General features: G+C 26.6%; 1 protein-coding gene across 3 annotated transcripts in view; it reads right to left on the bottom strand.

The window, feature by feature from the left end:
- Positions 1-27,640, bottom strand: part of LOC142325068 (uncharacterized) — a 968,357-nt gene extending 940,717 nt beyond the window's left edge. For all 3 annotated transcript variants that reach the window (XM_075366386.1, XM_075366387.1, XM_075366389.1), the window contains exon 1: positions 27,235-27,640. In XM_075366386.1, the coding sequence (XP_075222501.1) occupies positions 27,235-27,249 (15 nt within the window). In that variant the 5' untranslated portion in view covers positions 27,250-27,640. The remainder of the gene's footprint in view (positions 1-27,234) is intronic.
- Between the last annotated feature and the right edge of the window lie 187 nt (positions 27,641-27,827).

The raw sequence follows: 27,827 nt of genomic DNA, 5'->3' as shown, positions 1-27,827 counted from the left end.
AAAATATATAATTCTGTAAAATATAATATATATTTATAAAATATCAAGGTAATTACGTACTCTAATATATTGCAAGTTGATCTTGTAACTCATTCTGATACAGAAAACCCATTAGCGTACCACCTAACTATTTAATAACATTACAATGTAAACGTATTAGTTTTCATTATATTTACTTTTTTATAGTTGATTCTAAAGATATTAAAAAAAATTAAGTAATAACATATATCATTTTACGTAAATGTATTTTTATAAATCAGGTTTTTTCTTTTTATAAATTAGAATTTCATGTTATATATTGATTGTATTACTGCTCGTTTAAAATTAAAAAAATATATGAACGATATGAATGATTCTCTCACATCATAATCTTTATACTTTTTGAAATTTAATGATAGTTTTTAGGGTTGAATTTCTACAATTCTTTCAACATCGTATGAGCAGTACAACCTTTAATTATTATAATACAAATAATAATATTTTTATTATTATTTGACTGATAATTAATTTACCACTGAAGCTTGTTTGAGGGAATATCAAAGTGGAAATTTGTAGCGTACGAAAAATGTCATGCCTGCCCGGGATTTGAACCCGGGATCTCCGGATGAAAGGTCGATAAGTTACCACTCCATCACGGAGAACGGGTAATTTTTTTTTGTATATTAAAACTTTGAATCATTGAATAAATTTCCTTCTGTATGGTTAAAAAAACTTCTTTATTTTTATAATTCATTAATTAAAAATCAAACTATTCTCAAGATATCAGTTATTTAATAGAAATTCTATTATCATAAATTTCGAAAATTTACAACTTGGATCATTTTTGCTACGAGCGCTATCTTCATAATAAACTTATAATTAATATTAAAGTTTATAATTAATTGGAAATTATTTTTCACTTTCATGTTATCATTGTGTTACATCCGAAATTAAATTAAAATGATTTTGGCTTCAATGTTTTTTTTTCTTTTAGTTTATGCCTATTTTCTCGATCTTTGTTTTTTGTTATTTTAGTGTTTGTACCGAGATTACGGTATGAACCACATAACCAGTTTTAACGTAACATGAAGAAAGAATTATAAAAATAACTAGGCATAAAAATGCATACAAATGAATTCTTCAGTATTTGTTGTTTCTTAATTTAAGACATTTAAATAAAATATTTATTTGTAGGCTCTTAACGAACATATAATTCTTATACTTATTCGCTCAGGGTAAACTAAGTATAATAAAATAATGGTACTTAGTAGAGCGAAGGAATTCAAGGAATCGGTATATTTTTACTTTTGATTTGAAGATTCGGTTCACAGAAGGGAAAAACCGATAGTTTATGTAAACACAATCCTATATAACAGTATTTGAGAAAATAATAAAAATATGATTAATCGTACGGTAAACGAATAAAAATAATAAATTGTGAATAAGGAAAATATTTTAAAACGGGTAAAGCTATTTTTTGCTGATAAAATGACTGCTAAAATAATAAAAGTATTATTCAACGTGAATTTTATGTAATAAAATACACATTTCCACTACAGAGTAACAAAATTCCAATAAATTTATAAAACCTGCACCGCTATGTGTTTCCATGCAGACTGAAAATAAATGTTTTAAAAGTAATTTATTACCGATAGATAAACATAAAAACGAGTACAATCGTTTTGTTTTTATTTTTTCATCATCGTTAGTTACAAAATAAACGTTCGTTAACTGGTGTAGTATAACGGGTCAGAAAGGACAAACGACACACGAGCTGGTCGTTTCACGACCTCTCTGCTCTGCTAAAGTGTATTTGTACTTCCAGTGACTTATTTTTATTCATGAACGTTCCAAGCATTGCATCAGTGGTTTTATTTTTAGCTGCACTTTAAGTTTTAAACGACACTATCCCGTCACAGTTCGACAGTTATTAGGTTAAATTTAATACACTCTCTGAATAAAAGTTTTAAAAACAACCGAATAAAATATATTATTTAAAATAAACGTTAATGACGATTCGTAACTGAAAGATAGTTTTACAAATGTTGTAACACTTTACATACTAGGATATAATCTAGAAAAAAAAATAATCTTCTAAATCAAATACAATATTATGAATTTGCCACACGTGTTCTTGCAAAGTTTTTTTTTTTAATAACGAGAAATCGACGATCCAAGAATCACACGTAAAGTAATCGATAAATCAATAACTAATTATTATCGATAACATTTTTTTTTTTTGAGCAATTTACATTTTTATAATCGGTCGCCAAAAAGATTGCGACCATATGTAAAATTTTTGGCTAAGAGTAACGTGTCAGGAATCCATCAAAAGATAGCTCATCTCAAATACAATATTAATAATATGCATTACTTCTGATGACACAAACAAAACAATTAGTTAAAAAAACAAAGATAACAGATAAAAAATAATGAAAGTCAGATAAAAGCATACAATAACAGTCACAAATATTAAAGTCAGATAAAGGTAGAACAAAAATAGTATTAAAATAAAAATGAAGACACCGAATTCTGAGCAGAGAATCAGACCACCACTTTCAAAATATATCAAATTCCAATATATGTATTGTTAAAGTTTAAACAATTTTTAACATAATAACACAATATTTTAACATCCCACGAGTCATGCACTTCAGTGATTATTCAAGCCCTCAAAGATCAGCCTCCTCAATCGTCTTACTTCCTCAACATTGCCAAATAAATTCAGCGCTAGATGATTTACATTTTTATCCAGTTTTGATACATAGTCCCTCCTCTTCCTCCGCATCTTCTCATCGTTCCTAGCAAACTGTGGAGCTCCTGATACCATCCTGAGCACCTTGTTTATGATTGGATGATTTCAACGTTATTACAAGTAGTCCCCCGCACTTGTGCACCATATCTCCATTATGGTTTCTGGAAAACCTTATTCAGCAACGACAAATGAAACGCATAATTTTTTACACTTCATTTTTACACAACATTCGTCTGGACATTTTTATTCTTAAATTAACTTCTAAAAGTTTTCTTTTTGCTTTATTAATTATAATAAAAAATACATTATGAAAAAGAGTAACAGTTAGAGGAAACCTGAAAAATAATTTGAAGAGTTATAAGAATATTATATCAAGGAATTCTGGAAGCATTTTTTAAAGAAAAAGGTATGTGTTAGTGGACGAAAATTTGGTACAGAAAGACAATCACTGGATATTTTGAACGTTAAGTATTGTTGCTAAAATATTAATGACTCAAAAAAATAAATACAGTAAAAAATAAGAAATGAAAATAATTGTTTAAGGATAAATGAAAATGAGAGTTATTCGTAGATGAATTTTTTATTGTGGTTAGTGGTTAATAGAAACACTTCTGGTATATATTTAAAAGTTAAATGTTAAGAAAGAACTTAAGGCATCTTTTTTACTGATACTTTAGAAAAAAACGGATATTTTTATTTATTTGTTTATAAGTTTACTTTGTTTATTAAAAATACCAATATTCGACTAATTTTTCCTTAATCCTAATCAGCGTTTCCACTACTGAAAATAGAATATTAAATCTCAAATTAATTACGTAACTTACATTAATTGTTAACTAGTAAAGTTGTTAATAAAATTGCAGAAAATTAGGCAAACCAATACACAAGATTTTTAAATCTTATATTTACCATTTTACATAGGTCTACTGATGAAACATAAAAAAAAATGAAATCGTATTATGTCAGAAATATTTTGCTAGTGGACCCTTGCTGCTGTGCACCATTATTATTAAAAAGTAATAGTATATACTTAAAAACATCGGTTAATACCTTATTCCATTTATACGTCTCATCCTCAAACTCCCTTGTTTTCCTCTTTACTTCCTTACTGCAGGTAAAACGCGTGCTCAAAACCTATTTCAAGTCCATTTAGACGTTCTACTGGAGAAATCCCGGGCTGATTTTTATTTACTCCGCTCAGAATGGCCCGCAGACACTCATCAAGCATCGATGGACCTCCAAAAAAATTTTTCTTTGAGTACCTTCGGAAAGTTCCTCAATTAAATAATAAATGAGGATTTTTTGAAAAACTCTCGGAGAAGACAAATTTGAGGTGCGATGACGCTTGACGACATATCTTTAGTTCATTTCGAGCAGAATAAAAAAAAAAACAGCCCGAACCATCCAGTAGAACGCCTACACAAACTGGAAATAGGTTTTCAGCCCAAATTTGAATATATAAGATAACTTAGTCTTATTTATTTTAATTGGAAATTAACGTTAAATGAGTTATGTTAAAGAGTATACAAAAAAGAAAATCAAATTAACTTATATAAAATTTATTATATCGCGTAAAATATAACTTTATTTTTAATTAAATTCAAACAATAGAAATAAGGTAACCCATTCTTCGATTAATATTATTTTTTAACATAATAATTTGAAAAAAGGTATGTAATATAATGAAATATTAATGCATAAGAAACAATTTAATAATAATACTTATGTCAGATTATTTAATTAAATATGACCATAACAATACAGAGTAAATTATTTTTACATGTCGATTTAAAATGATATAAAAAAATAACAAAGAAGGAATGCTTTCTTTATAAGTCAGTCTATAATTTATCATAATTTACGTAATGAATTTTAAGCCATTACATTTCTTGTATTTTAATAATAATAAATAACTAAAACGTATCATTAATTTTTTTCCTGAAAAAGGGTTTTTAGTGTTCAATTTATCGTGTCGTAATAACGATGTTCTATTATTATTGCTTTCATTCTATACATTTTTTTTAATATAATAATTTATAATATTCTTTGTTGAATAAAACACAATCCAAGTGATTTAAAATGTACTATACGGTACTGATTTTGGATATAATATAACAAATAATTTTATATACATTTGACAAATAATGTTCATTTTTTACCTACGTTTTATATATAACCTTATCGATACAGGTATTATAGATACCTGTATCGATAAAGCAACTTGTCCTGACTAACTGACTGACTGATTCATCAACGCTCAGGAAAAACTACGGAAGATACATTGTTGAAAATTTATTTACACGTTCATCTTACGGTGAAAGTGCATAGTAAGAAAGCATATTTTTTTTAAATTCCGAGTTTAAAGTTAACTATTTTTGTAATTTCTCAGTAGCAAATAAAGATATCAACTTGATCATTGGTGTGTGTGTATAATCTTCATATAAATGTCTAAAAATCAATTTCAAAATTCGACCTTGAAAAGGGTGAAGAAAGTTAAAAAAGTTTTGAAAAATAATTGCAAATTTTCCTCATTTCCAACCATATTAAACGAAATATTTACAAGATCTGGGCTTCAAAATACTCTTCAAATAAATAGCTAAAAACAATTTTTGGGTTTTTATGTTTTTCGATATTTTAAGGATTGAAACCACGATATTTTAAGGGATGTAAGTTGAGCCACCACGCCGTAGGTGAACGGCGTGGCGACTCAACCTACTTAGTCACCCACTATTAATGAGTATGTGACTCGACTATTTTTTGTACCTGTCTCAGGTTACTTGATTGAAAAACGTAAAAAAAATTTTAAAAATGAGAAACGAAGTACGATTACCTCCTACTGGTATTTATCGGGTAACGGTAAGAACCGGAAAAAAATATTTTTAACTGTACGAAGGACGGAAATCAACTATAACTAACATTTATTAAGATATAGACCAACTAATTTGAAACCCGCATTCGTCAGATCACTAAAAGCTTCGGATCCTGTACTGACCAAACTGTTGCTCTGAATAAATTACAGTAACTTACACTAATATTTTTTGTAGATTGAACAGGCTTTAATTTTTATTTATCATTATTATTCTCATAAGCATGACTTTAATGAGCCCAAGGGACCTCTCTGTGTTCATTATATTACTGTTATGGTTAATTATATTGTTTTTTCATTATTTACCGTAAGGGCGAGAGAAGCGAGCCCTGACCTACTAAATATCTCCTTTTAATTGCAACGGGAAACGCAAGTAACCAACCACGGTGAGCGAAGCTGCGACGGGGATACAAGTATATAATGAGTAATAAATGATTTACAGTCTCCAAAAAATAGAAACTCAGTCAGTTCACTGATCTTCAGATTGGGCAAATATAAAAAAAAACACGGTATAAACACTGAATAGTTTGCCATATTTTAAAGCGAAATAAAAAATAATTTTTACTGAAATACTTCGAAAAATTATACCTAAATAAAAACTAGTTAAAAATAAATTAATATCAATAATCTGTTAAAATAATGGCTGTTAAAATTTATTTTCTAAATTCGTTTATTTTTAATATTAACACACTTGTAAAATAACATCGTGTGTTTATCTAAAACTGATCTTAAATAAACAAATTTCGTATAAAATTACTACAGGAAATTGCGGAAAAATAATTTCTTCAATAATAAGTACATGATTTAAAATAATATATATGTGTATATTATTATAAACTGATGTATCGGAACATTAATTTTTTTTTCTTGAGTCATCAACTCTTACAGGAAATGTGTTCCCCTCACACTCGTAACATTGCTATAAACGTGTGGTATACTGTTCCAAAAATAACAAGTTATATGAAACTAAATAACTATTTTTATTTAGTTATTTATGTATATATAGGTACAGCATTATACACAGATATTTTTCTTTAAAAATATTTTTAATCATTTCTTATTTATCTATTTTCAAAAATATTTATGAAGTCAAAATGGCTACCCCTTTGCTGACTTCCATTTAGAATTGGTAATATTTCTACCTTTTACCTAAAAAGTTCTGAATTTGAATCTCTAGGTCAGTTTGAGAATTTTCATACTCTACACTATTCATATAATATCGAAGTACTATAACTAAAGATCATCCTGTTTTTAGAGTAAATATATAAGTAATTTTAGAGGTAATATTCATTTATGTAAGTACTTCAACATGTAAAAAATTATAATTCGCTATTAAAACATAATAAAATATTAACATAACTATTTTATTTTTATTATATAATATTTTACTTTTGTATTGATGTAATAAAAATGCATTTGTGCATAGCTGGAATGTCGATTAACTACCAGGAGAAATATATGTATATAAATTTTAAACTCCATATTATTTATGTTAAAACTACTAATTAAACAGAATGTAATTTTAACCACTGCATTTTAAAATTGGTGAAATTTATATGTAGTAAATAAAACATACATTTTAATATAATTGAACGTGAAATACTTAGACTAATTACAAAAAAAGAAAATACTGTTAGGATTTATTAGTTCAATTTTTTTTACTTCCTTATACAAAGTTAAGAAAGTATTGTGATCGCGAAAAATTTCGGTTTTCAGATTTCAACGGAAATAACCATTTTAACCATTCCTGAATCCATTTTTACTAGTTTCGGCGTGACGTCTGTACGTATGTTCTCGCATAACTCAAAAACGATTACCCGTAGGATGTTGAAATTTTGAATTTAGAACTGTTGTAAGATCTAGTTATGTACCTCTCCTTTTGATTGCAATCGACAACTAATAGTGTCAAAAAAAGCCCAAAATCCAAAAGTTAAGAAAACTTTTTCTTAACTGCAGTATATGCCCTTATTGAGAGCTTTTCAACGATATATCATAAATGGTAGTTATATTCATTGGTTTCAGAGTTATAACCAAATAAAATTTTAATTAATGAAATGTTTGGATTTTACAAGGGGAAGTCACATCGGTTCAAATCCGACTTCATTTCCTTTTTTTTTTAATTTAAATATATTGATTTATTAATAATCATTAACCATTGATTGTAAAAAAAATTACAATAAATAATTTTTTTTTTTGTCTTCAGTCATTTGACTGGTTTGATGCAGCTCTCCAAGATTCCCTATCTAGTGCTAGTCGTTTCATTTCAGTATACTCTCTACATCCTACATCCCTAACAATTTGTTTTACATATTCCAAACGTGGCCTGCCTACACAATTTTTCCCTTCTACCTGTCCTTCCAATATGAAAGCGACTATTCCAGGATGCCTTAGTATGTGGCCTATAAATCTGTCTCTTCTTTTAACTATATTTTTCCAAATGGTTCTTTCTTCTTCTATTTGCCGCAATACCTCTTCATTTGTACTTTATCTACCCATCTGATTTTTAACATTCTCCTATAGCACCACAACAATAAATAATATTCAATAATAACAATAAAATGAAAAAATATCTTCAAGTTATTAATGAAATAAAATTTTATGTACTTTTCATTTAAGAAAAATGTGTATAAGCAAATTAATCGGCGTACGAGGAAGTCATGCAGTTTCCACATTAGATTTTTTTGTTTATATAATTATTTTAATTGAAAACAGCTAAGGTATGATAATTGTTGATAAATTTATATATTTAGAATGATCATATATTTATATATGATCATATGATTTATATATTTAGAGTGATAAGTTCCAACTAAACTTGCAACTTGAAACGTGATTTTAAACGATAACTATCCCAGCTCCAGATTCAGTTTGTAAACTATCGAATAGGAAACGAAATCTCTAGCTTTGTTTTTACTCAGAACTATCATCGCCAAACCACACAAATTTAAGAATGCAATACAGCTAAAAATTCCTAGGTTCTTTGTATGGATCCTGTAGACTGTGGACCGTTGAAAGCACACAGAACGTCAGCGAGGTGGAATGTATCAAGGATAAGGGAAAAGGTTAAATAATGAAGAAACAAACGACTTACGTTCAGAGAAAAAAGGGGCAAATCAGTATCACATCGACTCTCTTAGTCAATGGGCAACTAACTTGTACACAAATTTTTGAGAAATCAAAAATAGCCTATATTTTTAAGTTTTCCTTATTATTATAATAAATTAATCTAATTAATTCGTAAATTCATTCTATTACATTTTATGTGAACTAGTAACATTTTTTTCAGTAACTGTTATTTATTTACATTTATTTGTATTTAATTTGTAACTCATTCATCTAATTGTTTATTTGCCATTTTTACTAGTTTTTCCTTTCTCTGTTACTGTTATTTTTTATAATTTCGTGCTACTGTTATTTGTACAGCTAGTTATATTTAGGCTTATAGTACATATTAAGAAGACTTAAATCAGTTATATTTTTCAAGATTGTATATTATTACTATTAAAACAAAATATTTAAAATCGGAAACGTGATTTGATAAGCTGATCGAATTCCTAATTCTAAACAATTGTAAAGGAAGTTATGATTATAGTTTGAGAATATTGTCTTAGATAGACAACACCGTTTATCACATAATATTTTCCCACAGTTTTCAGTAATTTTACGATCTTAAAACTTTAATAAAATTTACTTACATTTTAGTTTTTATACTATTTTATAAATATGAAAACCATAAACTTCATGATTTTTTTAAAAATATTTATAGAAAGGGGATTGAGTTTAATTTTAGTTGTAGATTCTAAGAAGCCTTTCAAATTTCATTGTTTTTTCATCTCATATAATACACATCTATATTTATTATAAAATGACAAAATTTTATTTTATTAACAATAGAAATCTTTTAATCTGAATATAATTATCTAAAATGGTGCGAAATCGGTTTAAAAATCTATTAAAAAACTTTTAATTAATAATTCATTTAAACTTGTCTGTAAATATCTATTTTTTATAGAACTTTTATGAGATGTAATATTCAAAAAAATTCACAACTATCTGAACTATATTCTTTCTTCGTTTTGTATATTATGTAAATAATTCAAGATTTAAGAAGAAAAAAGAATTACAAATTTAAAAAGTGAAAAAATACATGTAAAATGAAGGTTAACAAACAAAAAAAAAACATAAATCTGAAATATATTAAAATAAATTGTAAAACATAAATTTTACAGTACGTGACAGGAAAAAATTATGATGGAAGTAACAAATATTTGTATTTCAGTTCTTATGCACCATCATTTCATGTAATGAAGAAAACCTATTTCAGTATACAAACAAACAAATATATTTTAAAGTACTAACGGCTAATGTCACTAAGTACTGTTTTCAGTAGTAATAAAAAATGTTAAGGATAATATATTACCAGTGATATAAATAAAACTAATAATTCTTTCTGCTTTTTATCCAGAATTCATCTTTTGTATATAAAAACGATGGTTGAAAATAAACGACTTGTTTTTTTGTAATATTAAAAAAACGCGTGTAAAGAAGACAGTAGATTAAAAACCGATTAACAACCCACAGAACTAAAAGATAAGATTGGCAATAATATAATATAAATAATTTCCTTACCGGACAATTTTTTTAATATGAAAAATGTTGTATATTTGAAGTTAAAAACCTAAATTTTAGTCGTAAAATTGGTTACTTACTACGTGTTGAGGATATTTATATAGAGTTTACAGTTCTTATGTTACGTACTAGGCTTATGGTTAAAAGGAAATGTCTACAAGCTTTGCTCACTAAAAAACATATTTATTGATAATTTATGTAAGGGGTGGCGTTCAACATGGCCGTAACTATTTTTCAAACATTTAATTTATTAATAAATCAATGTATAAGAAAAAAAAAGTGAAGTTGTTTTTGAGTTGAATTTATTTTAATTTTTACCAAACCCAAAATATAAACTAAATTTTATTCAAATTATAGCAAAAACTAGTTTTTTTGTCCAAATGAAAAATTTTTTCCATATCGTAAGTTAAGAAACCGACAACTAACTTATTATAAACCATCTGTTTCGCTTTCATTTATCTTTATTTGTTAGTTAATAATATCAGTAAGGGAATTTCATTATGAATTAATAAGGGGAACTTTCAAAATAACTACCTATAAAAAAAACCGAAATTAATTTCCATAAATTACAAAAACATGTTTTCAAAAATTCTTTCCTAGATGAAAACAGATTAATGCTGATAAACCAATGATTAGATACCCTGAACAATAAATCGATTTGGTTGGATGCTTTTCCGAGTTAACATGTACGGTCTGTTACCAAAAAATCCATATTAATGGCATTTCATTATTCGCGGATTTCTCCACATTATAGTGTGCTATGATTTAATAAGAGAATTTGAAGTAGTATGTATATCTGATTTATTCATTACGCAATCAATAATTCTGAAATTTTTATGTCTATTTCAGTTCTCAACTACCACAGTGCAGTTACTGGATTTTTTTTTGGGTTCTTAGCTGCGTAAAATCTCTGGTTACCAAAAGCTTTGAAATTCTTCAATTCTATTATCTAAATAGGTACATAAATATATTTTTTCTTATTTATTTTTCTCTTTTAACTTTTTTTTAAATTTTATTTCAAATTTTTGTATGACTTTTTCTTAGTTTTATATGAGAATTGGATTTTTACACGAATCTTTACTTGCCTTTTGGCACTGAAGAGATTTCTTTAGAACCCATTAATATTGTTTCATTTATACATCCATACCTCTACTTTTAAAATTTCTTTTATGTACGACCATGGTTAACTTTTTAAAAGTTATTTAATTTTTTTTTTAGATCATCAGTATTCTGTTGTTTATGGTTTTTTTGATATAATAAACATCTTTGCCGACATAAAGAAGTACATATAAAGGGATTTATTTATGTTTTCTTACCCCTTACCAGTCTTTCTTATGGTTATGACACATATAAAAAATCTGAAACACAATAGACATCAGTCAAATTCGCTTTCTCTTAAAGTAATAATGCTTATTATAAAATTAACCCATGTCATGAATAAAATGAAATCTTCATATCACGTATTGGGTTGAATATCACCTATATTTAGGTGACTTGGCATGCAAGTTATGGAACCGTATATTTAGTTTAATATAAAAGATAATGGGAAACCATATCACTCCTCATTTTCATATTGTAAGCCTAACACTTTTTTATTTTTATTTTTGAAGGTAACCAAATATTTCTATGAATTAAAAACTGTGACTTTTGAATTAATTTGTGACTTTGCAGGTAACCTGTGATCGATACGATTATTCCATTTAACAAACAAATAATAACATCTAAGTTGCGCAATCACAAATTTTTTTAAATAAAATTAATAGTAAATAAAACATGTTAAATATTCATCTTTATAGCTTGTTTCGTTTGATAGTGGTTATTTTGAAGCAAGTATTGCAACATTCTGTAAATTATTTAATAAGATGGCTATTTCTGGTAAAATATTATAGAAACAATTTTACAGGAACAATATGTATGTATTATTACGGAAACAATTATGTTTTATATTATTATTATTTTAATTTTTTATTATTATTATTATATTTTATTATTATGTATTACCGCACGAGTTAGCCTGAACGGTGATAAAAGGTAATATTAAATAAATCTTTCTCTCTATTTCATAGAGAGATAACATAAAATAATCACCTAGAATAATGTTAGAAGTTTATAAGTAGTGAGCCTTGACTTTCAAGAATCTAAGTGCATAAAGAGTTACAGCTGGACCAGGTGCATTCAGTTCTGTCACCAAACGAAAACGTAAATTATTAAGTACGTCACTAGGTCGGCGAATCACTTTCTTTCTAAGTTAAAATTTACCAAAATAAACAGTCGCTCTTCTTAGAATATGTTTATAAGCAACATAGCCAATATACTTTTAAATTTTTATATGATTAATTTTTCCGGTAAGATTTAATGCTTAGTAGATGTATAATTATATATTTTTTTTTATTTTCATGCAAATATATTTCCATAGATCAATAGATGTTCATAAAGATATGTTCATAAAAATCAAGAGTAAACTTTCCTTCTATTTAAGTCATTAATTACATTAGGATTGAGTATAATTAACTTAATATTAACTAAAAAAAAATCGCACAATAGTGAATTAAAATATTTTATGTTTTAATGTTCTTTAATAATACTTTAATATTCTAATAGTACGGTTTGTGACAATGTTCAGCGACAAGTTTCCTGATAGCACCAATCAAAGAGAAAAGAGAGTGATGTTCAAAGATCATCGAGGAAGGTAGCCACGACGACTGGAAGCTTTATTAAATTTTTAAAAATGTTTCATTATAATATTTGCTAGGTTTGTCGTTACAAATGTTTAAATTTAAAATTAATATCATCGTCGACCGGCCGTTATGGAAAGAAACGTAGTTTTTCATACGCACTAAAATTGGCATAAATATCTACACTTTATTTTTATATGGAATATCCCGGTTTGAATCTTGGTCAAGCTTGAGGTGAATTACAAAAATAACTCTTTTATATGCATCTTAAAAATATGAAAACTAATGTTATAGGAAATTTACCGGTAGATGATTAAATATGTGTTACATAACATGGTATATGTATGTATACAAATAAAGTATGTAGATTGGAAACCACAAATAATTAAAGTTAATGAATAAATATTTAAAACTTTCTTCGTTTTTAAAAAAAAAGTATTAAGCGTAAAATTGAATTTAATTAAAATTTTGTTAAGAAATTTTTTTATTAATTTTTTAATGAAAATATTATTAATTAATAAATTAAAAACTATAAGAAGGAGATTTACTAGTTTAAATTTATGGGTATGCTAAAGAAGAAACTTTACCAATAATTTAAGTTTCTGAAAACAGAATATAAATTATCCAACTTAAATTTAACAAACCATATTGTGCCTTAAGTAAATGAAGTAAAATATTTCTATTAAACAACGTATTAAGAATGTGTTTAATTTAAATTATTAGTATTATTATTTGTGTATATAATTACTATTATTTTTTAAATTTAGATATAATAATAAATTATTACATCTATGTATATACATATATATATATATATATATATATATATATATATATATATATATTAATATTAGCTTAAATTTAATTTATTAATTTTATTTTTCTCTTGATTGAATAGAATAGAATTAAATATAACAAGACATATTTTACTCAAAATATTATCCTTATTATTAAATTTTTTTTATTAAATTAAATTCACTACGTTTCATTTTTTTTTTTTTTTTTTTTAACTCCAGAACCACCGTTAGGTGTTACTTCAGAGGATGACATGAATGACAATTAGCGTATGAAAATTCCATGCTTGACCGGAATTCGAACCCGGGACGTCCGAACGAAAAGCCGAGACGCTACCACCCGCGCCACGGAGGCCGGCTAATACGTTTCACTTAGAATTCTCTAAGCTTCCTCAGGTGACACAATACACATTCATACACACATCATACAAAATTCTTTTGCATACTAAGAAATTAACTAATCAATGCATCTTATCTTTAGATAATTATACTTATCTAAAGTATTTCTCTTGCATACTTGCATACTCTTGCAGGTTGCAAGAGAATTCTGTATGATATGTGTATGAATGTAAATTGTCACCTGAAGAAGTTTAGAGAATTCTAAATGAAACGTAGTGAATTTAATTACAAGTTTGTGTAGTTGATTGGTTAACCCAACAAATTAATAAAGATAATAATTTTAAGTAAAATATGACTTGTTATATTTAATTCTATCCAATCAAAAGGAAAATAAACTTAAATTAAATTTAAGATAATATTTTATATATATGTATAAAATTTACATAGAAGATATTAATAAAATTATTACCTTTTTAAAATGATTTAGGCTGAGAAAAAATTCTTCACAGCTCTTTTTCTCAGAAGCATATTATTATTTAGCTATTTTCTTTAACTGATATTCTAAAACTGGCATAATAACATACTATTTTTTATATAAGCCTAACATTATACTTTATTTTCTAATGCCCAAAATTTGCCTTCGAAAAATCCTTCTCATGGCCTTAGCAACATAATTATAACTGTCAGGAAATAATGAACCCGTTTTATTTTATTGCAAAAGTACTGATTTGAAATACCGTTAACACCTCCTACTGAACTCTATCTGATTTACGGGAATGAATATTAGGAATAAATATGATTTTTGGGTATGAAGTCCATCTATGACCAGATAACCAGAATACGTGACTTAACCTTATGAGAAAATGTTATTAAGTAACTAGAGTTAGAAATTATTAAGTACTAGAATTTTGAAATATTTTATTTCTTTTACTAATTCTACTTCTAACAGTCACAGTTCAAATGATTAATAATAATATCGTAATTTTATTAAAATTTAGAGAAAAATATGAATGAAATTTAACTTATTAATCTTTTATTTTAGCAGTAATTGGTTAACACACATTTACAGCTACAAGAGATGATATTCTGTAGCTTATAAAAAATTCCAAAAAATATAAAACCAATACCTTCCAGATGAAAAACAACGTAGCCGCTACGATTGTATCACAAAGAACGACAGAATAATAATTACCAAAATATGAATTTTTGGAATCTAATTCAAACCATTTTCCTTGAGAGTTACATGATTTTTATTTTCTTAACAAAATCGGTCAATTTAATTTTATGATTATTATGAGTACTTATTATGATTGTATTTAACCTATTTCAATTAAAACGTATTTAACAACATAATTTCTATAAAACCAGGCAACGGGGTTATACAGATTTTCTATAACTCAACATAATAACTTTACTTACATATAAGGTCTTTTTATACTTAAATGACATTCTTAATTATCGGCAACATATTATTAAACATAAATACACTACCTAAAAAATCTTACCATCAATTTATTAAAAATAGAACTTAAAGATTTTATTTCACAAAAACAGTATTGCTACGCGAATAAGGTTTTTTAAATAATATTAATAAAAAGAAAATTTGAAACTTCTGAATATTTTATACCAGTAAAACAAAGAGAGCGTTGCTCATATAATTTTCAATAAGGCCTTCTGAATTTTTTTTTGTAGTTATTTTTACTAATTATCTTCATGGATTTAATTTAAAATTCTCATGTATTAATTAAATACTTGGATTTTTAAATATTTCATTTTATAATTAATTGTCTTGCTGAAATTACTGTGATTACGGTATTATCACGTTCCCTTGATCTATCTAGGCTAATGCTTGAGTATTCGGTTTTTATCCGTGAATAATTTATCTATCCATTGCTCATGTAATCTATGTAATATATTGTGTACAAGAAGAAGCAGTTATAAGTTTATAACGGATAATGTTACAGGTCAAGAGGGCAGGGTAAACTATTTATTTATTTCACCCATGATCAATTGGGGATATTAATGGTATTTAAATATAATTAATGTACGAGAGTTATTTTTCTTTCAAGGTCCGATCGGTCATGAAATTAAAAAAAAATTTATTTGTAACAAGTACTTACATAGTTAACGCTATTTCTCTAAATAGTCGCCACTCCGATTTAGACATTTGTCGTAGCGTGGTACCAACTTTCCAGTACCCTCGTCATAGAACGGAGCCGTCTGTGTTTTCAGCCATGTTTCTACGCTGGTCTGCAGCTCTTGGTGGAATTCATGGAACGAGGCACGACCATCACTGCAGCCTCATACTGCGTGACTCTTCAACGTCTACGAAGGGCAATTCAGAATGAGCGGAGAGAAATGTTGTCATCAGGCATTGTCTTTTTCCATGACAATGCTCGGCAGCACACTGCAGCTGTAACAAAGAAGCTCCTGCAGCGTTTTCGTTGGGAAGTGTTTGATCACCCACCATACAGCCCGGACTTGGCTGCATTCGATTTTCACCTCGTTGCTCACATGAAACGCTGGCTAAGAGGACAACATTTTGGCACAGACATCGAGCTGCGGACCAGTGTAGAAACATGGTTGAAAACACAGGCGGCTTCTTTCTACGACGGGTATTGGAAAGTTGGTACCACGCTACGACAAATGTCTAAATCGGAGTGGCGACTATGTAGAGAAATCGCGTAACTAGGTACTTACCTAGTTAAAAATTTTTTTATTTGTAACAAGTACTTACTTGTTACAAATAAAAAAAATTTTATTTCACTGTGGTTTTAATTTCGTGACCGATCGAACCTTGAAAAAAAATAACCCTCGTATTATTATTACTCAATGTATTACTATTATTACTAAATATAATCAATCCATTATTCACTATCAATGCATTATTTTATTAATATCGACAGTCATGTGATATATTTACATCATAACATAATTTACATATTCCCATTAATACAAATGCAAGGTATGTATTATATTAGTTCAATATATAACGAGTTACCAGTCAGATAATCCCTTTTAGGCTAACTGTGTCTTTCATCTAACACTTTATTAATTTCTGATTAGGTAATTTAAAATTTTTATAAAATTATCTACAACTTTTAAAATATCCTTACGTATACATAAATAACAAACTGATGAGGCAATTAACTTTTTAATAAAAAAAAACTTACATTAAAAACAGAAATTTCCCTTAGATTCAAAGCATAAAATTAATATTATGATATATATAAAATAATGATATGAATATATATAATGAAATTAATATGAAAAAAATAAAAATAAATAAATAAAAATCAGAGGCAATTCTATAGCTGTGACTGCTATCGTAGGTAAAGTAAATCTTAGAAAGAAATATAATTAATGTATAAATTTATTTATTTTATGCATGAAACATGCATGATCTTATACTTTATGAATGAAATTTTCCGACTAGTTTTTTATGTGCATGCAATCTGCAAAGATATCGTAATGAAATAGAAGGGTAGAGGAAAATAAATACTGTAAAATATTCTCTTCCAAACCGGAATAAACAACTACCTTAAAAATTCTATTAATTCTTAACGCAATGATATAATAAATATTTAAACCGATTAATAAATACATATACATCTTGTACTTTTATAACGTATACATGTTTACTTGTGTTTAATAAATTAGATTTAATTTAGTAACTTTAATCTAAAATTTATTCAGTCGTTAAAAAGTGGAATTGTAAGTTACATAGCAGTAAATATCCACCAGTTCCGAGGTTTTTATTAAAAAAAAAAAACTGACGACAAAGTTGCAATACTTTCCTGGAATTGGTTATTAATCCTTATTTAGTGGAAAAATAATGATATATAAAAGTTACCTAAGATTTTTTTTGTGTGGGGTTAATTTAAGATGAAGTTTTATTATAAAATTTTCATTATATGTTTAAATAAGCAACAAACTTTTTAAAAATTAAAAAAATAATCTGCTATTTTTCTGCTCCCCCACTAAAATCACCTTCCAAGAATATGTTTTGATTTTTTTTACGTTTACTACGTTACGTGGAACATCTAAAAAAAAAAAAAAAATTCACTAAAAAATGTACAACCAATAAAAAGTTACTTAAGATTTCTTTTTTGGTGGTGGAGGGGGTAATAGATGAAATACTATTGTAATATTATCACCAAAAATGTATTATTAAAACTTTTAATCTTATTAAAAGTCTAAGCAAACCAAAAAAAGTTTAAAAAGATTCAGAACATTAATATTTTTAAAGTTTGATTGGCTTCCCCACCACCAGTACTGCTCCCAAAGTAATTTATTTTTTGTGTCAATTGTTATATTATTATACCTAGAAAGACAATAAAAATATTTATTCAAAAAATACAATTAATAAAAACATAGCTTTTATTGACTTTTCCGGAAGGGAGAATTTTGGAGAAATTTTTCTTTTTAGATGGAAAGATACGCGTACACGCACGTACTGAGCTTAATATAAAAAGGGGTTATGTTTGAAAATTTTGAAAAAAATCGATCCCAAAAACTATCTACCCCCCTCCCTCCCAGGAGATATTGACTCCAACTTTTACCAACAATTTATTCTATACACTACTGTACAAATTAATTAAATTAATATTAATTACAATTAATTACAAATTAACTACTAATTTCTGTACAAAATTACATAAAAATCAGTTTATCCAGACAAAAGTTACTAAGATTCAAACACACATATGGACGTACAAATATATTATCCTCACTTGTTATTATTTTTTGGTCCCCGGGTCACGAAACTTCGTGAAACGCAAAAAAAACCATATGCTATTTTTTGACTGATTACCATAATTTCCTTCTTTATGCACAGTTCTAAAGCTATGTTGTCAGGAAAATAAAATCAAGATTTACATTTTATCGAATAATAAGTTATTTTAAACTAATCACGCGGCCAAATGAGAAACAACATGGCAGCTTTAATTCAGCGAATCACGAATTTTTTTAAGTTTAATATTTTTCTGGTTACAACAAAAACCAAATAATACAACATACTTTATCGTTTTATTCGTTGTTTCGTTAATTTTGATGTCGTGCCTGCAATGGCTTATTCGTCGTTAAAATGAACAACTCTAAAATCGTATGCAAACCTACTTCTCTTGCACAACAAGCAGGAATTCTTTATCGTCTATTTTATTATTTATGAAGGATTATGTTAAAAGAGTATTGCACTTCTCTGACTATCTTGAAATTTTTGCATTTATATTAAGAAATACATTAGACGCAAAAGAAAATTCTGGGAAAGATGTTGTTTTCACGCTTTATGTCTTTCTTTCTTTTTTCCTGTTTAGCCTCCGGTAACTACCGTTTAGATAATTCTTCAGAGGATGAATGAGGATAATATGTATGAGTGTAGATGAAGTGTAGTCTTGTACATTCTCAGTTCGACCATTCCTGAGATGTGTGGTTAATTGAAACCCAACCACCAAAGAACACCGGTATCCACGATCTAGTATTCAAATCCATGTAAAAATAACTGGCTTTACTAGGACTTGAACGGTGTAAATCTCGACTTCCAAATCAGCTGATTTGGGAAGACGCGTTAACCACTAGACCAACCCGGTGGGTCACGCTTTATGTCTGCTATCATGAAAAAAACTGACAACGAAAATACTGCATAAAAAACAAAAAATTATAATATTTAAAAATGGTGAATCTAAGTATTGGCTAATTACTCTTAATAGGTTTAACTCCCTTTAAGGTATGTACGATGAGAAACCTAAATTACAGTAACATTTGTTTTATCTAATTATAAACCTTGCAAGGATTACGTTTTGTAGCTTTGAATTTGTAGAAAACTTTGCATTTCTTCATAAATAATTTTAAAATTTGGTTTGTGTACTGAAAATATACCTTCAAAGAACGGAGTATACTATATTGCAAGAACAATATACTTTTTTAGTTCCAAACAGGAAGTAAAATCATAAATAATCAATTCTATTATACCATGATGTAAAATTTTATTTTATTCTAAAAACTAATGTGCTTAGAACATTAGGAAAAAACATACGATTTTATAAGCTTAATATTGTATTACCAATAATTTCTAAAAACCTCACTCTTTTCAAGTTGTTACAGAAAAACAAATTTTTGGCATTAATTTTCAAGATGCGAGGCCGAAACAATACATTGCTTATACCTTATCCGCTTCTTAATATATATATATATATTAAGAAATTTCTCTGGCAGATTATCAATAGCTCTTTAAAAATATTACAACAAAAATGTATTATGTAACTCGCTAGACACTGCTGCCTCTCATTTTGAATATATAGCGGCATGAATGACTAAAAAATAGGTAATATATATATAAAATACAGAGAATATAACAAAGTTTTCCTATATTACTCGTGAAAATAATAGGAAAAATTTCATATAAATATATGTTCTGAAATGATTCATTTCCGAGTTACGGCTAGTGAAAGATTTCGCTCGGATTTCAGCTATCCCGGTTAAATGAGGTCGTACTGAAATTTTTAGGACGTTAATTGAGGAGCAATGTAGTGATTTCTTATGGTTTTGACGTAAAAGATCGAAAAGTAGGTCCAAGAGCCGTATCTGCGGTACTTTTAGAAAAATGTGGGGTGAAAAGGAATAAATTAGGGAAACCAATAAATGAACATATCTGTTTTTTTATGTTTGACGTACAATAACTTTTTAAATGGGTAATAAACAAATAAAACTTGTAGAGAATTTAATTTTGAAAAAAATGGTGTAAGATAAGTTGAATAAAACAAACAACAGTTAGAAAAATTCGAATTTTACTCGTATTTAGAAATAGTACTAGTTTATAATAAATGTTCAAAAAGGATCCCGCCATTTTCAACACGTTTCTTGGCACGCTTCTGCACTGCTTTTGTTGCTCTCTTTAATCCTTCAGAACTGTTCTTAAAGTTGCTCAGCCATATTCATAATGCGGACAATTAATTCCTCACGAGAATATATTTTTGTTCTTTAATGTATACAATATTTTTCATCCATTCCCAGACGCAAAAATTTAAAGGTGTTAGATCAGGCGATCTTGTTGGCCAGGAATGTGGGCCTCCATAACAGATTCATTTCTCAGGTAAATGATGATTTAAGTGAGTGGAAACGGCCTCAAGAGAAGCGAGTAGGCGCGCCATCATGCTGAAAGTATACTTTGCTGCGCTGGAGGAACATCTTCAAGTAGTTCCGGTATTTCTTCTTGAAGAAACTGCAAGATCTCATCGTTTAAGCGGCCAGGTTATATGAACGGTCCAAAGAGCTGGTTATGAAGAAGGCCGCACTATACATTGACGCTAAGTTGGTGCTGAAAATTGCATTCCACCGTTTCATGAGGATTAACTTCTGCCCATATATGCTAATTGCGTAAGTAGACAATATTTCCAGTGAAATTTGCCTCGTCTGAAAACAAAAAATACTTGTAGAGTTGTCGATTTGTATTCCATCAGTTGCTGAACTCCAAGTGAAGCGGACCGTCTCCTGGATATAATTGTTGAACTGGCTGTTTATGATAAGGATGAAACTTGTTTCGTTTATGAGTCTTCCAAACCATCGAATGTGAAACTCTGATCCCCTTAGAAAGACGTCGGCTACTGACGGCCGGACTGCGCTCAACTGCAACGATAATAATTTCATTAATAACAACATCGTGTTGAACATCGTGCGTAGCTGGTACGTCTACTAGGTACTGCACCTGTTTCCCGAAGATTGGGAAAAGTCGCGTTAATTGTTGCCTGGTATATATATTATATATACAAAAATTCAAAAATAAAAATTTACTTTCAAAATATCTGGAATGTACTAGTCTGTAATAGTGAGAAGGAGCTGGGTAGAAGACAAAAAATTCTTTTGGAAGTACAAATCAAAAATTTTTTACGTTTGAATATTTAATAAATAAGTAAGATCTTCATAATTAATTAAAGAAAAAATCTTCGAAGTAATTTTTACAGTGTTAAAACAATAATATTAATTTTCTTGAAACAAAATATTTAAACATACTTTGTACCTAACTGACTGAACTGTTTCAACATTGTTTAAAAAATAATAATTTTTTACTTTCAGAATTTTTACTCCGATGGATTAATTTTAACATTAAAGTATTTTTCAGTATAATATCTGACTTGTAGTCAGAAGTTTCGTGTTTATAACGACGATCTATTAAAATAATTTTTCATTATTCAAGTACATTTATAGATTGCAATTGTTCTCGTGATAACACAAATATACTCGACTAAGAGTACTCATAAAAATTCCTTTGGACTTGAAACATCTCTATTTAAAAAGTAAAATTGATAATCGTACTGTTAACGTACTTAAAATGAAATTATTTTATTTTTAAAGTATTCTGTTCATTCATTCATTGTACCAAATTAATATTCATATAGATATCAGGCACGTGTAAAATAACTTGTGCGTGAACCTGGCGTTGCAAGTAATGTAATTAACTAGGTACTATAATAATATTTATTGTAACAATTTTACAATACTAGCCTTTTAAATTTCAATTTTATTCATCAAAATATGTAATTTACATGCGTACACAATTTAATTTAGTTAATAAAAAAAATTTAAAATAAATTACTACGAGCTTACTTCTATAAAGTAATTATTGATATAATCTGTATATAATAAAAGTTACAAAAGAAATATTTGCCAAAAGCAAATCAAAACCTACAAAATTTTTTATCATACTTCTTCAGTTATAAAACTAAAATTGTCAAAGTAATTAGCTCATTCCAACATTTTTGATTATAATTTTTATTATTTTGTAAAAAAATAAATATGTAAATCTCAATCTTCCCGCTAAAAGATAAAACTTTTTATATTAACATAAAATATGTACAGTATATTTTTACGACAAAAGAATTAATCAATTTTTTATTTTAAGTAAATAAAAACCTGATGAATATATGTATATATATTATTTATTTATATATAATATAAAAAATAGATCATCCGATTTCCAAAAATTATGTTTATTTTCATTATGAAAAAAATAAGTTCCATAAAATTACGAAGTAAATTTTTTATGTTCTTTGGTTATACAAATTTAAAAATCAGCATAAACACATTATACAAATGAATATAAAAAACTGTATTATTTCTAACGTATAAAATATAAGATTAGTATACATATATATATAAAATAACACGGATAACGTAAATAAGAAACAATTTATATTTTTCATTTTATTTTTAAAATAAAAATTTAACTGGTTATAAAATATTATATGGTATGATATTGTAAATCATAAAGAAAATATTTTACCTTATATTTTTTAGGCAAATTATTATTTTTTGTGTGTTATAAAACTAAAAAAAAAATATGTAAAATCTGAATCACAATTTATCAAAACAGATAAGACTATAGAAAAAAAATTAAATGTAACTAAGCTTTGATTTTTTAATAAATAAAAACCCTTTTAACTGAAACCATATAGCATATTGATTTTATAATTTAGTTATTATGATTCGGCTTATAAATTTTTTATAATATAACTGAAAAAATTATATAAAATTTTATATATACCAGAAAATATTTTCTTATGTAGGATGAAAAATTTTAAGTTTTTTTCTAATACTAAATTTATTTCATTATTTTTGAAAAAAAAAAACAGTATAATATTATAATAATTTTTATTTATTCGAAAAATAACTAACAGTTTTACAGAATATCATTTGTAGTAAAACGTTCTAAATATGCTTTTCATGCAGTAAGTTATAAAAGATTTTAATGAAAGAAACAATTTAATCACGCTTATAGAAAAATACCGTGTTGAAAAAAAACTTTCAATTGATTTTAACTTTATAACATTCCCATTTATAATTCATTATAACTTCTTTTTATTTTAGATAATTTATACGATGTCTTTTTCAAAAGTTACACATTTTCCGTCAAAATAAACTAGGTTACATCCGTTTCAATTTAATTACGATAAGTTATTGACTATTTCTGATATAATTACACTTTAAAACTTTCTCATCTGTAAATAATACTTGAAAGAGTATATCTTTTTTATTCGTAGCCCTATTATTGGGAAAAACGTCACCATATAATTAGAGAAATTTTTTTATAAACTAAATACGGTTAGAAAAACAAGCAAACGCTGAATTAAAAATATTAAAGTAATCGTATGTTACTAAAAACAAAACAATTTATAAAATCCAGCCGATTCTCAGTTTGGTAGGGAGATTTAAAACAACATTTAACTATTAATCTAAACGCTTCTGTTTATTATATTGTAATTACGACAAATAACGTTACATTTAATTAGTAATATTCATATGAATCATTTGTGAACAATAACATCAATAATAGTAAGAATTTGAATTTTTAATGGGTCCTTTAGACCAAAATGTGAACAGTAAAAATTACAATTCCTGTTTTCTGACTATGACTATTTTACTAGTAGGTCAATAATTAAAACTTATACGAATTACCAAGGAAACCTACTCTTTTAAGGAATCGATTTTAGAATCCTATACAAAAGCATTCGAATAATCGATGAGTGTCTTTTACTTGATGGAAATCCATCATAACTAAGAGAAAATGAAAACAAAATACGATTTTTTATTTTCACAAAATTTATTTTAAAAATGGCAGCTGTTTCGGTACACAGTACTTTCAGATGTTACGTACAGAAAACAAACGTTTAAAAGTATGATACAAAGGAAAAGTAAATACATAAAACCAAAAGAGATAAAATACAAAAAGATAAAGAGCAAAAATATTATCACTAATAAATAAATCTGATATCAGTATCGATCTCATAATTCTATTGGTAAATTTATTATGAAATACAAAAATAAAACTGATACTTAAAAAATCAGAGTTTACTAACATTAGGTTCTTATGATAAAGTTTATATTGGACAGACTGGCAGATATTTTGAAAAACGTATAAGTTACCACAAATCTTGTTTTTCCAATAACAATAGGTTTTCTAATTATGCCTGTCATTTAATTAATGAAAATCATGTTTTTAGTGATAATTTCGAAGTACTTCATGTTAAGAACAAAAGTTTGATTCTGAACCTTTTAGGATCATTGGATAATGATAAACTTAAAAATGTTTTTCTACTTTAGACTTGAATAGTTTACCGTTGTTAAACTTTTATTCGTGAGATGGTCTTTGTATTTTATTTTAAGTACGGCCCCCTCTTTCTGAATTGACTGTATTTACTGTTAAATTTATGTATTATTGATAGATGTGTTCACTCCCTTTTGATGCTCTTTATCTTTTTTGTTTTATATATGTACCTTTCTCTTTGTATTACAATTTTAAGCTTTTGTAATCCGTATGTACATGTGACGAAAGTGCTATATACCAAAACAGCTGTCATTTTTTAAATAAATTTTGTGAAAATTAAAAACATATTTTTTTCATTTTCTTTTTGTTAAAGATCACTTATAGGTCAGGTTCCGATAAGAGAAAAAATTCAAAAACAATAATTTTTTCCTTTAAATTTATTGTGATAAAATTCCATTTGGTATTAAAATAATAATAATTATAATAAATAATAATTGACCATTACGTTTAATTTTTCATGGTGTGTAAAATATACAAAAATCAGTTTTATCGTGATGTAATACTTTTTGCTTTTTAATAATAATAAAAATTTTAGAGAAATAATTTACAGAAAATAACGTAATATAGACATGAAAAAAAAATTATATTCCTCCTTTACACAATTTCCAGTAATATTTATTTTTTAAAAGTCAGTGTTTGATTACGTTTTTATATAAGAATTAATTTCGTGTAAACAAAATTCTGTGCTTTGTATCATGCAACGTGTGTAATTACCTGCTGATTTACATTAATACTAAATAAGATAGTTTATCCTGCAAAACAATTCAGTTAAAATAAATTGAATGTAACAACAAACAGCATCAATATATAACATACTACCCAGATTTGTGGCTTATAATTTGTCTCTATTCTACGTTATGAACTTGAATACTTCACGATAATAATAATATATAATTCTTAAATAAATAATTGAGCAATTGATAGTAAAAAAGATTACGTTATAATAATATTTAAAAGAAAAATTATGTTTATTTCAAAATATAATAGTTGATTTGTCAGGCTGTGAGACATAATAGCATCGAGAAATTATAGCCAATGTGAACAAGCCTCCTCGAATACGTTTGCTTTTAGTTAAATTGGGCTAATAGAGAATTGAAAGAAAAAATTAATTACAAAAATCTAAATAGTATTAGATTTTATGAGCCGACCTTCATGGCTGAGTAGATAGCGAATTCGTGTGGAGGTCCTGGGTTCGAATCCCGGTCATAAGATTTAAAAATATTTTCCTGTAAATTTATACGTGGGAACTGTTAATTTATTACAAACGTAGAACTCTACTATTATAAAAAAAAAAAATATTTTAAATAATTCACTGATTTTGGCAGTATCCTCACGTAAACTGATGAACATGAGTCGTTACCAAAATTAAAACTTTATAAAGTTCACTAATAAGGTACTGAGATAGATGTGATGTAAACATATTGAAATCTCTCAATAAATTTTTCATGTTAACGACAAGTTTTAGATTAACATAGTTTGTAAACCTGATAAAAATAAAAATAATATCGAAAATTCTAAGTTAAAATAAACGTAAATTCCTCATTATTAACTGGTAAATTAAGATATGAATTTATAAATCTCACAATAGAAGATATATTATGTACATGAATAATATTGAGATTATAAAATCAGAACCAAACATATACGAATTTTGAAATTCATACAACCGGAGAGATGAAATGTGATAGTTAGTAACTTCAGAGTAGAATATAAAAAATGACTTATTATATTCTACTCTGATTGTTAATTATCTTAAAATACATGGTTAAGTTACGGAATATTTTGTAGATTCACAGTGGATTAATCCTATTATCAGTTCCATTCCGATTTAGTCTTTCTTCGGTTAAACAAAAAAATAATATAGATTAATTATTTTATTAAAATAAAATAATTTTATGATAAACTAAACAATTTAAACTATGTAATGTATATATGTATACATCACATAGTATAGTATGTAAACTATGTGATGATATATATATATATACACACACACACACACACACACACACGAGTATTCAGCGTATAAAATAAAAACACAATTAATAAGATATCTATAAATGTATAACTTAAAAAATCAACATAAAAAGTATACGTACCAACCAACTAAGCATAATGAAGTTTTCTATGTAAAACACGTGTAAAAACCAACCAACTCCTTTTCTAAAAACAAATATTTTCCAAACATGAAGAGTATAACTAACATCACATCCACGAACTGGAAAATTTTTACGCACACCAGTGATTAAAATAACGTTTGAAATCGTTCAAGATATGAAAATTTTTGATGCGACATGGACGCTACGTTAACTATTACGTAAATATAATTCAGGCGAAAACATTGGATAACTAATTATAACTAAATTTAAATATTAAAACCACATCAAACTCAAAAAAACTAAATAAAATAGTAGTAATTAACCTATTACAATTTTTTAAAACACAATCATACTATTTTTTTTAAAATTTTTAATTATATTTAATTTAAATTATAAATTTTACTAATTAAATAAATCATTCTAGTCAACTACATTTACCATAAAAATAATTGTTATTAATTAATGCATTATTAAAATAAAGACGTAAACAAATATTTTTAGATATTAAATTGATCGTTGTGAAATTTATACAAAAGAATAAAGTATTAAATAAAATTAAAGGCAATGACATTTTAAGGTTATATTTCTATTTT

Source organism: Lycorma delicatula, chromosome 5 (genome assembly GCF_047948215.1).
Source record: "Lycorma delicatula isolate Av1 chromosome 5, ASM4794821v1, whole genome shotgun sequence".
Classification (NCBI taxonomy): Eukaryota; Metazoa; Arthropoda; class Insecta; order Hemiptera; family Fulgoridae; genus Lycorma; species Lycorma delicatula.
The sequence above is the reverse complement of the archived record's forward strand: the minus strand, read 5'-3'. Positions and strand labels throughout refer to the sequence as shown.